This window comes from Nerophis ophidion, linkage group LG27 (genome assembly GCF_033978795.1).
Source record: "Nerophis ophidion isolate RoL-2023_Sa linkage group LG27, RoL_Noph_v1.0, whole genome shotgun sequence".
NCBI lineage: Eukaryota > Metazoa > Chordata > Actinopteri > Syngnathiformes > Syngnathidae > Nerophis > Nerophis ophidion.
In genome coordinates, this window is record NC_084637.1 from 5,903,922 (window position 1) to 5,919,101 (window position 15,180).

Consider the following 15,180-nt stretch of genomic DNA (forward strand, 5'->3'; position numbering starts at 1 on the left):
ATATTTCCATCCATCCATCCATCCATTTCTACCACTTATTCCCTTTTTGGGGCCGCGGGGGGCGCTGGCGCCTATCTCAGCTACAATCGGGCAGAAGGCGGGGTACACCCTGGACAAGTCGCCACCTCATCGCAGGGCCAGAAATTGTCAGCATAATTTGATGTAAAGAAAATAAAAATATTTCAAGAACATATTTTTAATATCTCGGCCCTGCGATGAGGTGGCGACTTGTCCAGGGTGTACCCCGCCTTCCGCCCGAATGCAGCTGAGATAGGCTCCAGCGACCCCAAAAGGAACAAGCGGTAGGAAATGGATGGATTTTTAACATCTTTCATGACTATATATTGCATCAAATAAACCCACAAATTCAGTATCCATAATGAAATATGAAAAATGCCAAAAAACTGCTATATTAGAAACGTGTTCATCGCTCACTAATCAGCTAATGAACTGCAAAAACAAACTGAACATTAAATTGCTCTCTTTGTTTAAATCAGGGGTGTCAAACTCATTTTAGATCGGGGGGGCCACATGGAGAAAAATCTACTCCCAAGTGGGTAAATCCCGGCACGATATCTTAAAAATAAAGACAACTTCAGATTGTTTTGTTTAAAAATGGAATAAGTACATTCTTAAAATGTACAAATCAAAATGTTTTTTTTTTACACTTACATGTTGCGGTTAATAGTATTCTCTCTTTATTTGTCGTTATCTGTACTTTCTGAATAAATGATGTGACAATGTTCATCAGTAAACTCTAATATTAGTGTTGATTTTTAATCTATCAAGATAAAAAATAATATTAAAATCAAATTACAGGATGCTATTTATGTAGTTTGATCATTTTCCTCGACTGGTGCACTAACATCATGTGGTTTTTTTTAACGTATGTAGCCTCATCTACAAAGATACAAATAATTTCTATTGCGACATCTAGTGGACACATTCAGAACAGCAGTTTCTTTCATTAAAACAATTTGGCTCATTTTTATACTTAGCAAACTTATCCAGCGGGCCGGATAAAACCTGTTCGCAGGCCTGATCCGGCCCGTAGGTTTGACACCTCTGGTCTAAATGAAATCAAATAACTGTTGCACCATATTGTCAATTTATTGAGATGCACGTGTATATTATGAATATGTGTGTATATAAGTATGAGGGCATGTAATAATGTTCACCTGCACGTTGCCTTTGGGCACCCAGTACAATAAAAAAGATCACGAATCACTTTAAAAGTTGAAACATTTAATTAAAGACACTTTATCCCAAGTAACAAAATGTAGCAAAGCAATCAGATCCCAAATTGTTACCCATATTACAATTAAAAAAATAGCTTTTTTGAAATTAATATATAACCATATCAACATTTTATTGACATGAAATTAAATCATAAATGAAGCTAAATTAAGACAGATCTTACAATACAAAAAAATAAAAATAGTGCTGGTTTTGTCCCGCTAAACTATACTTATTGAAATGATCATGTTTGTCTGCCTTTAAGGGTCAGAAAGCAGCAGTTCTCTCTTTTGCACGCTTAAATCACCTTACATGTGTTCCGGGTGGTTCTGCAGGCAGGTGATGAACTCTTTCACCTCTTTGCCTTCATAGCAGATCATGTATATGGCTCCAAATAGTGGGAACCTAAAAGAGGTTTCGCATTGTTAATTAGTTCTATTTAGTTCCACCTCGTTCCCTCCTTCAATGCTGGTTCTATATTCCCTTTATGTCAAAGTGCTCTGTTTCTTTCTGAGTTCCTGCTAGAACTGTGTTATTTTCCTTCTGCCTGTTACCTAATAAAGAGACCTACTGCTTGCACTTTGCCTACGTTCTCTGCATCCTGGGAGCATGTCAACAACTGCTATGCCTGATCGTCGCATACACTAATCAAGCTTTTACATTACAGTACGCCTTTCAATGGAAAAAAAATAAAATAAATGACGCTTGGAGCAGTCAGTGTTCTTTTGGTAGTCATCAGAGCATCAACATGTAGTAACATGTCTCCACATTTTATTGCAATACACAGCTGAAAATAACCTCACCTTTCATTATAGTTTTTGGGAAAAAAATCCTGTGAAATAAGGCCTCTCAAAAAAAGCCAGCAAGATGAAGTGAAGTGAATTATATTTATATAGCGCTTTTCTCTAGTGACTCAAAGCACTTTACATAGTGAAACCCAATATCTAAGTTACATTTAAACCAGTGTGGGTGGCACTGGGAGCAGGTGGGTAAAGTGTCTTGCCCAAGGACACAACGGCAGTGACTAGGATGGCGGAAGTGGGAATCGAACCTGCAACCCTCAAGTTGCTGGCACGGCCACTCTACCAACCGAGCTATGCCGCCCCTGGCAAGACTGGTAACTTACTACTGGCTTGACACTCTAAACTGTTTTTATCCTACAAATTGTTCTTAAGATAATTTGTATTTCATTTTTCAATGTGTATTTTACCTCTCTTTTAAATGTTTTTTTTTTTAACCTGTCCTTTGCCTGTATTTATTAGTGGTGTACAGCCCTTTGGTCTTCAACTGTGGTTGCTTTTAAAAGGCTTTATGAATAAAGTTGGTATGGTATCAATTTCAGAAGATGTTCCACACAAAAAATCTCATGTTTAGATTTGTTGAAATTACATTCTTTCTGGGTTATGGTTACCAAGACTGCTTAAAATATAGATAACAAATTCCTAAAATGTTACAGAAATAAATTAGCCTCAAAAAATTGCAACTTATAAGCTTCGACAATCACAAAATAAATCACAAGTCAATATAGTCAGGGTCAAAATGATGTAATGGCGAGATGACTTACTTGCTGACCATGTCCTTCTTCTGAAGCATCTTGTAGACTTCAGCCGAAGTCTGTGGTCCCTGCAGTTTCTGGCCATTGAGCATTTCGGCCTCCAGCTCAGCAATGGACTGTTGAAAAACAGCCGCGAGATTTTTAATAGCGTTTACAGCAGGGGTGCCCATTACGTCGATCGCGAGCTACCAGTCGACCGCGGGGGGTGTGTCAGTCGATCTCCAGCCAGGCTTTTAAAAAAAATAGACCTAAAAATTAGTGATCCTCAATCTTCACCAAGACGTCACTTAAATGACATTCACGGTACCGGAGGGTCTTGTGAGATGACGCTGGCTGCTGCAAGATCATTATTATTAAAAATGACCGAGAGGAAGGCGAGAAACACTTTTTATTTCAACAGACTCTCGCGCCGTACCTTCCGTCAAAACTCTAAAGGCCGACTGCACATTTCCTATCTTCACAATAAAAGCCCTGCTTCATGCTGCCTGCGCTAACTAAATACAGAGTCTCGGAAAACTGGCGTGCACAAGCGATCCCTCTTAAAGCTTTCCGAGACTGGAAAAATAAAACAATAGTGTAACCCTGAAACGGGCTCTCATGTCGGTGCTTGGTGGTCTGAAGAACCCCCTGGAGGACAAGCCCCACACTAACCAATAATTAATAAATAACTTCTTAACGCAACTTCTTGACCAGGTGCGGTAGTAAACGGATGGATGGACTAAAAATGCATGAAAATGTTTTATGTTTTGAACATTATTTTTAACACTTACTACAAGTGCTTATCATGTTAAGCAATGTCAGCTCAGATTTATCCGAGAGCCGGATGCAGTCATCAAAAGAGCCACATCTGGCTCGCGAGCCATAGGTTCCCTACCCCTGGTATATATTGTCGCTTGCATAAATTTGGTGATAATCCATCCATCATCTTCCGCTTATCCGAGGTCGGGTCGCGGGGGCAACAGCCTAAGCAGGGAAACCCAGACTTCCCTCTCCCCAGCCACTTCGTCTAGCTCTTCCCGGGGGATCCCGAGGCGTTCCCAGGCCAGCCGGGAGACATAGTCTTCCCAACGTGTCCTGGGTCTTCCCCGTGGCCTCCTACCGGTTGGACGTGCCCTAAACACCTCCCTAGGGAGGCGTTCGGGTGGCATCCTGACCAGATGCCCGAACCACCTCATCTGGCTCCTCTCGATTTGGTGATAATGTTCCCCTTTAATTTAATTTAATTTAGAGATCTAAAAACGTGTCTGGGGGCCGGTATATCGATTTTTATGAACACTAATACAACGCCTCACAATAATGTCTGATTGAATGCTAAAAACGTTATAACAAACAGCCTTAAAAAAACGTAATGGCATATTTCATTTTTCTATGACGGATAAGATACTGAATATTGACAAAATATGAATGTCACGCCCCCTTCCCAACGATATATTTTACAATCAAGTGAAACGCAACAAAAATGCAACAAACAGTGAAATATGGGGACGGCGTGGCGCAGTGGTAGAGTGGCCGTGCGCAACCCGAGGGTCCCTGGTTCAATCCCCACCTAGTACCGACCTCGTCACGTCCGTTGTGTCCTGAGCAAGACACTTCACCCTTGCTCCTGATGGGTGCTGGTTAGCGCCTTGCATGACAGCTCCCTCCATCAGTGTGTGAATGTGGAAGTAGTGTCAAAGCGCTTTGAGTACCTTGAAGGTAGAAACATTTGACAACCAAATAATAAAACAAGGTGACTCGGTAAAAAATCTGGGTATTATCTTCGACCCAACTCTCTCCTTTGAGTCACACATTAAAAGCGTTACTAAAACGGCCTTCTTTCATCTCCGTAATATCGCTAAAATTCGCTTCATTTTGTCCACTAAAGACGCTGAGATCATTATCCATGCGTTTGTTACGTCTCGTCTCGATTACTGTAACGTATTATTTTCGGGTCTCCCCATGTCTAGCATTAAAAGATTACAGTTGGTACAAAATGCGGCTGCTAGACTTTTGACAAGAACAAGAAAGTTTGATCACATTACGCCTGTACTGTATATACCTTTATATACATATATACATACATATATACCTATACTGGCTCACCTGCACTGGCTTCCTGTGCACTTAAGATGTGACTTTAAGGTTTTACTACTTACGTATAAAATACTACACGGTCTAGCTCCAGCCTATCTTGCCGATTGTATTGTACCATATGTCCCGGCAATAAATCTGCGTTCAAAAGACTCCGGCTTATTAGTGATTCCTAGAGCCCAAAAAAAGTCTGCGGGCTATAGAGCTTTTTCCGTTCGGGCTCCAGTACTCTGGAATGCCCTCCCGGTAACAGTTCGAGATGCTACCTCAGTAGAAGCATTTAAGTCTCACCTTAAAACTCATCTGTATACTCTAGCCTTTAAATATACCTCCTTTTTAGACCAGTTGATCTGCCGCTTCTTTCCTTTCTCCTATGTCCCCCCTCCCTAGTGGAGGGGGTCCGGTCCGATGACCATGGATGAAGTACTGGCTGTCCAGAGTCGAGACCCAGGATGGACCGTTCGTCGGGACCCAGGATGGACCGCTCGCCTATATCGGTTGGGGACATCTCTACACTACTGATCCGCTTGAGATGGTTTCCTGTGGACGGGACTCTCGCTGCTATCTTGGATCCGCTTGAACTGAACTCTCGCGGCTGTGTTGGAGCCACTATGGATTGAACTTTCACAGTATCATGTTAGACCCGCTCGACATCCATTGCTTTCGGTCCCCTAGAGGGGGGGGTTGCCCACATCTGAGGTCCTCTCCAAGGTTTCTCATAGTCAGCATTGTCACTGGCGTCCCACTGGATGTGAATTCTCCCTGCCCACTGGGTGTGAGTTTTCCTTGCCCTTTTGTGGGTTCTTCCGAGGATGTTGCAGTTGTAATGATTTGTGCAGTCCTTTGAGACATTTGTGATTTGGGGCTTTATAAATAAACATTGATTGATTGATTGATTGAAAAGCGCTATACAAGTACAACCCATTTATCATTTATTTAATATTTCATCATTGATATATAAACTATCAGACTGCGTGGTCGGTAGTAGTGGCTTTCAGTAGGCCTTTAACGAGTGTATGTAAACTTTTGACCACGAATCAAGGAATCTCAGGAGACAGGAAATTGTGCAAAAAAAAAAAAATCACCTTTGATGTTTTGACGAAGGCCTCGGCAACTTTGCGGTTCCGTCCCCCGTAGCAGGTGGTGATGAGGTCAGCAACGCCGCAGCTCTCCAGGAAGGTGCTGTAGTTGACCTGGCTCTTGCAGAACAACCTGGCGAAGGCAACCATCTCCATCAAACCCAGCCTGATAACCGCTGCCTTTGTGTTGTCGCCGAACCCGAGGCCGTCGCAGAAGCCGGCCCCCACGGCCACGATGTTCTAGAACGCCAAAATAATACAAAGTAATTTTCCTACCCTTCTTACACCGCGAGCTCATGGTACCTTGAGGGCTCCACACAGCTCCACCGTGTCACTCTCCTGCACCACGGTCACACGGAAGTTAGGAGTCTGAAGCAGCTCTTTGAAGATAAGTCCGTTTGCTTCATTTTTTGAGCCTACGGATTTAGAAATAAAACATAGGTAACATAACCAGCAAGCACTGACAATCGACTAAAAAGAATAACAAAAAAAACCGTCTCACCGATGGTCGTTTCACAGAACTTCCCATCTGCCACCTCACTGGCGATGTTGGCCCCCATCAGGACGCTGACATCAATCTCTAGTTTCTCTCTAATGATGTCTGAGATGAGCTTCAGTCCATTGGGACCCTCGTCAATGCCCTGCAATTACGTAAGGAACCACACAGCCTTAAATGTTTCGCTCTCGCCATCAGAAGGTGCGAGACGAAGAGAATATCACTTTGATGAGGGAAATGCCGATCGCCCCGTCTGCGATGTGAGGCTTTATCTGGTCACAAATACTGCTGATGAATTGATGTGGGATGACAAAAATGAGCAACTTGGCTCCTTTCACGGCCTCTGTGACATCTGGAACAGCCACCTGTCAAAAAAAAAACAAAAAAAAAACAGTAACAAAATGAGGGCAGACAATGCTGTGCTTTTTCTTTTGCTCTTTTCAAGAGATCTGTACAGCGTCTTGTTTTAAAAAAATAACTGTAAACTTATCTCAGCTCAGTGTTAATTTTGACAGCAAAATTTGATTTAGTTTTAGTCATAGTCTTTTGACTAAAATGTAATTTAGTTTTAGTCATAATTTAGTTATTTAAATTGTGAATTATATTTATATAGCGCTTTTTTCTCTAGTGACTCAAAGCGCTTTACATAGTGAAACCCAATATCTAAGTTACACTCAAACCAGTGTGGGTGGCACTGGGAGCAGGTGGGTAAAGTGTCTTGCCCAAGGACCCAACGGCAGTGACTAGGTTGGCAGAAGTGGGAATCGAACCTGCAACCCTCAAGTTGCTGGCACGGCCACTCTACCAACCGAGCTAAACCGGTTGGTAAATTGTTTTAGTTTTAGTTGACGAAATATCATAAGATTATAGTCGAGGAAAACTACAGTAGATTTCGTTATAGAGCGTTTTCCGTTCGGGCTCCAGTACTCTGGAATGCCCTCCCGGTAACAGTTCGAGATGCTACCTCAGTAGAAGCATTTAAGTCTCACCTTAAAACTCATCTGTATACTCTAGCCTTTAAATAGACCTCCTTTTTAGACCAGTTGATCTGCCGCTTCTTTTCTTTTTTCTCCTATGTCCCCCCCTCCCTTGTGGAGGGGGTCCGGTCCGATGACCATGGATGAAGTACTGGCTGTCCAGAGTCGAGAGCCAGGATGGACCGCTCGCCTGTGTATCGGTTGGGGACATCTCTACGCTGCTGATCCGCCTCCGCTTGAGATGGTTTCCTGCGGACGGGACTCTCGTTGCTGTCTTGGATCCGCTTGAACTGAACTCTCGCGGCTGTGTTGGAGCCACTATGGATTGAACTTTCACAGTATCATGTTAGACCCGCTCGACATCCATTGCTTTCGGTCCCCTAGAGGGGGGGGGGGGGGGTTGCCCACATCTGAGGTCCTCTCCAAGGTTTCTCATAGTCAGCATTGTCACTGGCGTCCCACTGGATGTGAATTCTCCCTGCCCACTGGGTGTGAGTTTTCCTTGCCCTTTTGTGGGTTCTTCCGAGGATGTTGTAGTCGTAATGATTTGTGCAGTCCTTTGAGACATTTGTGATTTGGGGCTATATAAATAAACATTGATTGATTGATTGATTTAGTCGACTAAAGGGTAATATGTAAACTTTCCCTTCAATTTCTGAAAGTCAAAGCAAAACAGCGGAAAAATCGCCGATACAAGTCGTGTTTTGATGAAAATCATGTCTCAAATTTAGTGTTTCACGAGTAAGCCGTGTAATAAACGGGATAAAGTCGAGTGAGTTGTATGTTGTGGAAAATGCTTACCTGTGTGTGGATTTCGGGGTGATTCGACTGTAAATGTCGCTTCAAGTTTGTTGTGCCGCTGCGTTTCTTACACTGCGACTTGTTATCTTGGACGTCAAATATAAAATTTCCCCATATGTCCTCTCTCCTCTTCCTCCCCGGCGTTGACATGTTGTCTTCTCAAACGCAAACTACGTTTACATAACTTCCTTACCACGTCGCTCTGATTGGTTCTCTTCCCAACTCCTCCCGCCTCTTCCTGACGAAATGAGTTCCGATTGGATCTCGTCTCTGGCAGACATTTTTGTGTAGTTTTTATTCGTTGACGAATGTGTCAATACACCTCGTCATCGTCTTAGTCCACGTAAATTATTTTTTATTTAGTTATTGTCTCGTTTTAGTCAGAAAAAAAAAAGTTGTTGACGATAACTATGACGAAAATTTTTCGTCAACAAAATGAACACTGTCTCAGCTATTGTACACAACAAACCAATTCTGTCACTGTAAATTGTGCAAATATGGCTTTTAAATACTGTTAGAAAACTATTGTATTTTTCGGATTATAAATCGCTCCGGAGTATAAGTCGCACCGGCCGAAAAAGGATAACAAAGAAGGAAAAAAACATATGTACGTTGTGGTGGAATATAAGTCGCATTTTGGGGGAAATTTATTTGATAAAATCCAACACCAAGAATAGACATTTGAAAGGCAATTTAAAATAAATAAAGAATAGTGAACAACAGGCTGAATAAGTGTACGTTATATGAGGCATAAATAACCAACTGCTATGTTAACCAAACATATTATGGTAAGACATACTTGCCAACCTTGAGACCTCCGATTTCTGGAGGTGAGGGGTGAGGCCGTGGTTGGAGGCGGGGCGTGAGTATATATTTGTCAATCAAGCCAGCTACGGAATTTGCCGCCAATATTTGTACCATGAATTGATTAACGTGGACCCCGACTTAAACAAGTTGAAAAACTTATTCGGGTGTTACCATTTAGTGGTCAATTGTACGGAATATGTACTTTACTGTGCAATCTACGAATAAAAGTTTCAATCAATCAATCATGCATATGTGACAATAACGCCTACGGCTTTTAGAGAGTGCAGTGCACAACTGCACACACAACAGCAGTAAATATACTCCTCCCCCCACAATAAAAGCCCTGCTTCATGCTGCCTGCGCTAACTAAATACAGAGTCTCGGAAAACTGGCGTGCACAAGCGATCCCTCAGAAAGCTGGCGTGCACATCACTTGTGCACGCCAGCTTTCCGAGACTCTTATTTTGTTAGCGCAGGCAGCATCAAGCAGGGCTTTTATTGTGAAGATAGGAAATGTGCAGTCGGCCTTTAGAGTTTTGCCGGAAGGGACGGCGCGAAAGTCTGTTGAAATAAAAAGTGTTTCTCGCCTTCCTCTCTGTCATTTTTTCATAATAATGAACTGGCAGCAGCCAGCGTCATCTCACAAGACCCTCGGGTGCCGTGAATGTCAATCAAGCAAGCTACGGAATTTTCCGCCAATGTTTTTCTTGTAAAGTTTATGGAACCTGGATGAATTAGATGCCAAAAACCAACCACTTTCATGTGGTATTGTACAGAAAGGACAACTTTTTTTCTCCTCCATTTGAAAATGTGGGCGTTATCATCATTACTGTCTGATTCCAATCAATGCAAGTCATCAGAATCAGGTAATACACCAACTTATATTCTTGTCTTCGTGAAAGAAAGACATCTATATGTGTTGCACATGCTTGTATTATCATTAAACACATTAAACTTGTTTACAAAAATGTCTCTTTCATAAATAAATAAATATAAATGATATATATAAATGAGGTAGATCCCCTCGAGTTGGTCAATTGAAAAGTAGCTCGGCTGCAGAAAAAGTGTGGCCACCCCTGGCATAGAGCATATTTTTGTTTATTATTTCTTCCTTGATTTAAATTGTGTTTCTCACCTTCTCCAGTACATCAAAGTACTGGCACTCACAATTTTTGGGGCCCCATGATGGCTTATTTAGCAGCAGTACTCAATAAGGCAAGGCACAGAAACTGAGTCAGCAATGGGCAGGATTCTTTGTTTGGGTTCTTGATTCTGTGGAATTACTTACTGGCAAACAGAGTGGTTTGTTCCGCATTTGGTTGTGTGACAATTTTCGAAGGGCATACATAACTTTGGTGAAATATGGGTCAACATTTCTGACTCATAAAAACTGCGGCATATGAAAACAGTTACAACTCTATTGTTAAATTAATGTCTTATTGTGTTTTATTTTGATTATAATCAACAAATGAAAGGAATGGAATACAAAATAGTTCAAGGATCCTGAAAAATGTCAAGTAAAAACTATCAGTCTTGTATTTACTTGGTATCGGATCAATTTCAGAATTTGCAGTGTCGCCATTATTCGCCTACCCAAGTAAAAAAAATGTCTTACATCTTGATTAAAGAGACTTCCAATGTATAAATGAAAATTGGACATTTACCACATTCTTTGGCAGCTTGTGACCAGGCAAATATTTGACGTTTTCGTGCTCGGTGTTGATGATCTCCGTCAGCTTTCTCCCAGAGACCACTTCCTCATAAACCCACATGTTCACCAGTGGGTCGAACCGGTTGGAAGCTCTGACATTTTTCCCAATGATTTTGGCAATTGAAGAGCCCCTTTAAAAACAACAATATGATTAATTCAATAATACGTTCGTGTAAAAGCTAAAAAAGCAATACAACACAGAAACCAACTCAAAGTAATTATACATAGAAACATAGTAAATGCTGGCTTTTTGACGTCAGTGTATGACTTGATTTTATGTTCCTGTATTCAAACACAGTGTTCCTGTTTAAACTGTGTGTGATGTTAAAAGTGGCCAAAAATATCAAATATATTTGTTAAATCAGGGGTGTCAAACTCATTTTAGCTCAGGGGCCGCGTGGAGGAAAATCTGTGCATGGCATTAAAACTAAAAAATTAAGTCAACTTCAGATTGTTTTCTTTGTCTTACTTTGGCCAAAAATAGAACAAACACATTCTGAAAATACTAAAATAAAAATACAGAAAAATAAATAAATACCGGCAGCGGTGAAGTTTAGATCCATGAAGGAAAGAAGAAAGTGAGTGAATAACTTAATAAATAAATAATAAATATACATATGCATAAAAATGTGTTTTCTTTTGTATTATTTTTTAAAATGAATTAAGTAATGTTTATAAAAACCTTTTCCCTAAACACACTATAGAATGTGAGATACTAAATTTATCATGTGTTTTGAAAAGGTTTACAAAACATTGGAACCCCATTTTTATGACTTGATGGGGTCCCTGGGACCCCATTTTGAAAATTCCTAGCACCAACACTTATGGAATATCGGTGCGTGAAAAAAAGCAGCAGGCGGCTGTGGCCTGCGGGCCGGTTCTAATCCTAATCAGATATCATCCCGGGGGCCGTAGATCACTTATTCGGCCCACGGGCCTTGACTTTGACACCACTGATGTAGCTGGACACCATACAATTGAGCAAAATATACGTTAGGTCAGAAAAAAACACAGTGGCTATATCAGGGGTCGGGAACCTTTTTGGCTGGGAGAGCCAAGAAGCCAAATATTTTAAAATGTATTTCCGTAAGAGCCATATAATATTTTTTTTAACACTGAACAAAACAAAACGCGTGCATTTTTGAGAAAGACCAACATTTCTAGACTGGTCTCTCATTCTTTGTAATAACATTGTTATTCTGAGGCTAACTGTGGCGCGGCGTGGCCTGCGGGCCTGCAGCGAAGCAGGGTGTTGCCAGGACAGGCCTGGAATTCAGCAACAGGTGCATAGACAGCCCACCTGGGCCTTTTTATCTGATCACCTGTCGCTATGTTATAAGCAGCAGCCAGGAGGAGAGACGGGCTTGGGGCTAGAAACCAGGGCGCGAGCGAGAATGAAAGAGAAAAAGACAATTGCCGGAAAGCAACTGAGAGACTTATAACAATATTGTAACCCTGAAACTGGCTCTCATGTCAGTGCTTGGTGGTCTGAAGAACCCCCTGGAGGGCAATCCCCACACTAACCAATAATAAATAAATGACTTCTTGCCAACTTCTTGAACATAAAAATGCATGACAATATTTTATATTTTGAACGTTATTTTTAACACTGTGATTACAAGTGGAATTATTCATTGTTTATCGTGTTAAGCAATGTTAGCTCAGATTTATCCGAGAGCCAGATGCAGTCATCAAAAGAGCCACATCTGGCTCGCGAGCCATAGGTTCCCTACCCCTGGGCTATATCATCCCTACAAGCCTGTTTCGCATGGAAAATGGGGTGCCACTTTTTTGAGAACGTTTTGAAAAAAAAAAGATAAATGTATGCATTATCCTGTTAACTCTCACATTTTATATTGTGTTTTGGAGAAAGATTGTCATAAACGTTACTTCACTCATTGAAAAAAAATACAAAACAAAACACATTTTTATGCATATTTAAATTAATTCAGTTATAAACATGACTTGATGGGGTCCCTCAGACCCCATTTTGAAAATTCTTAGCGCCAACACTGATGGAGTACTGGTGCATGCAAAACAGCAGCAGGCGGCTGTGGCCTGCGGGCCGGTTCTAATACTAATCAGATTTCATCCCGGGGGCCATAGAGCATTCATTCGGCCCGCGGGCCTTGACTTTGACACCACTGATCTGGATGTACACCATAGAATCAATTGTATATATATATATATATATATATATATATATACACACACACATATATATATATATATCCATCCATCCATGGATACATATAGATATATATATATATATATATATATATATATATATGGCTTCACGGTGGCAGAGGGGTTAGTGCGTCTGCCTCACAATACGAAGGTCCTGCAGTCCTGGGTTCAAATCCAGGCTCGGGATCTTTCTGTGTGGAGTTTGCATGTTCTCCCCGTGAATGCGTGGGTTCCCTCCGGGTACTCCGGCTTCTTCCCACTTCTTAAGACATGCACCTGGGGATAGGTTGATTGGCAACACTGAATTGGCCCTAGTGTGTGAATGTGAGTGTGAATGTTGTCTGTTTATCTGTGTTGGCCCTGCGATGAGGTGGCGACTTGTCCAGGGTGTACCCTGCCTTCCGCCCGATTGTAGCTGAGATAGGCGCCAGCGCCCCCCGCAACCCCGAAAGGGAATAAGCGGTAGAAAATGGATGGATGGATATATATATATATATATATATATATATGGCTTCACGGTGGCAGAGGGGTTAGTGCGTCTGCCTCACAATACGAATATATATATATATATATATATATATACACACACACATATATATATATATATATATACACACACACACACATATATATATATATACACACACACATATATATATATATATATATATATATATATATATATATATATATATATATATATATATATACACACACATATATATATATATATATATATATATATATATATATATACAGTAAAAGTTTCTGTGGTGTATCCGTTATACAGTGCTCAATACCGGATACAACAGAATATACGTTAGGTCAGAATAAAACACAGAGGCCATTTCATCCCTACAAGCCTGTTTCGCAGGTTTCCCTGCGAAACACGGAATAATGGGGTCCCACTTTTCTGTAACCGTTTGATCCATGAATTGATTAACGTGGACCCCGACTTAAACAAGTTGAAAAACGTATTCGGGTGTTACCATTTAGTGGTCAATTGTACGGAATATGTACTGAAATGCGACCCCGAAAGGGAATAAGCGGTAGAAAATGGATGGATGGATGTGCAAGCTACTGATAAAAGTTTCAATCAATCTAATACTAATCAAATATTGTCCCGGGGGCCATAGATCATTAATTTAAGGGCCGGAACTGGCCTGCAGGCCTTAACTTTGACACCACTGTTAAATAAAAGCGCTGCCTTGTTTTTAATGAATACCTAGGCATTCTACGCTACTGTAGTTTAACGTGGCCATTACAGTGTTCTCTGAGATGATACTTGGTGAAATGGGTTTAAGAACCGCTGTTCTCGGGTTAATTCTTATTATTAGCAACATGTGTAGTGCATATATTTAGTGTGCCAATGGACTGAAAACTGACTTGTAACCACTTTGCATCGGTTATTTTCGACTTTAAAGTAAAACAAAGCAAAATTAAAACCGTAGCTTATTAGAAAACATGCGTCCAAAAAAAAAAAAAGCCACTTTACCAGTTTCCTGATCCCACGATGCAGACTTTAGTCCCAGGCATGTTGGTTCGGGTTCTGCTTTCTAGATCCCGGACTCGACTGCAAGTATACTTTATTTCTTTGGCGGATCCTAACTTCCTTATACGCCCACACGGTGCCAATGATTCATCAGCCACCCAAGACTTCCACTGCAACGAAATTGCATAAACAACAACAACAACAACAATCAATACAAATAAAACAATTTAAAAAAACGCACATTTTATTTGCGACAACATGCTCACCATTCGACGCGAACAGGTTTGGCTGCGAATTTCATAACGTGCCATAAACATGTTTAAACACTACGCACCTTAAATTGGCATCTTTAAGTTAAGTTTATTCACGTCATTTCATTTTTTACAGTAGGGAACGCCAGAGAGTAGAAAGAGGGCAAAATGTTTCTTTTAGTTTTGACTAATGTCACACCGGAAATGTCTAATCCAGAAACTTCCGGTGATAGAGTAAACAAGAAAATAAGGCTAATTCCAAAATATTTTTTTAGCAATTTAAAACATCTTTCAAAGCATGTTTATTTAATTGAATTTACTTATATTATTTATACTTAAAACAATGAAAGGGAAGGCCGTAGAATAGATACAGGCAAAATGTGACTATTAGTTTTAACCAACGTCACACCGGAAACGTCTATTCTACAAACTTCCGGTGATATAGTTCACAAGAAAATAAGACTAATTACAAAATATTTTTCCAAATAAAAATACAGAAAAAAAAAAAAGTTACAGTC

At 40.8% G+C, this 15,180-nt stretch overlaps 1 protein-coding gene across 2 annotated transcripts; it reads right to left on the bottom strand.

The window, feature by feature from the left end:
• Positions 1-1,228: 1,228 nt before the first annotated feature.
• Positions 1,229-14,876, bottom strand: LOC133544082 (glycerol-3-phosphate dehydrogenase 1-like protein). Of its 2 annotated transcripts, none has more exons than XM_061889128.1 (9): positions 14,746-14,876; positions 14,415-14,581; positions 10,686-10,863; positions 6,661-6,801; positions 6,443-6,581; positions 6,244-6,356; positions 5,947-6,180; positions 2,801-2,907; positions 1,229-1,641 (listed from the first exon to the last, which is right to left on the bottom strand). In XM_061889128.1, the coding sequence occupies exons 2-9, from the start codon at positions 14,453-14,455 to the stop codon at positions 1,545-1,547; spliced, it is 1,050 nt and encodes a 349-aa protein (XP_061745112.1). In that variant the 5' UTR covers positions 14,456-14,581; positions 14,746-14,876; the 3' UTR covers positions 1,229-1,544. The 2 variants fall into 2 exon arrangements, with proteins under 2 accessions (XP_061745112.1, XP_061745111.1); XM_061889127.1 differs by having other exon boundaries at positions 14,678-14,873.
• Positions 14,877-15,180: the final 304 nt, after the last annotated feature.

Coding starts and splice junctions, on each gene's coding strand:
- LOC133544082 (XM_061889127.1), bottom strand. CDS start 14,728: ATGTTTATGGCACGTTATGAAATTCGCAGCCAAACCTGTTCGCGTCGA. Junction 14,582..14,677: donor AAACCTGTTCGCGTCGAATG/GTGAGCATGTTG, acceptor ATTTCGTTGCAG/TGGAAGTCTTGGGTGGCTGA. Junction 1,642..2,800: donor AAGAAGGACATGGTCAGCAA/GTAAGTCATCTC, acceptor AACCTCTTTTAG/GTTCCCACTATTTGGAGCCA.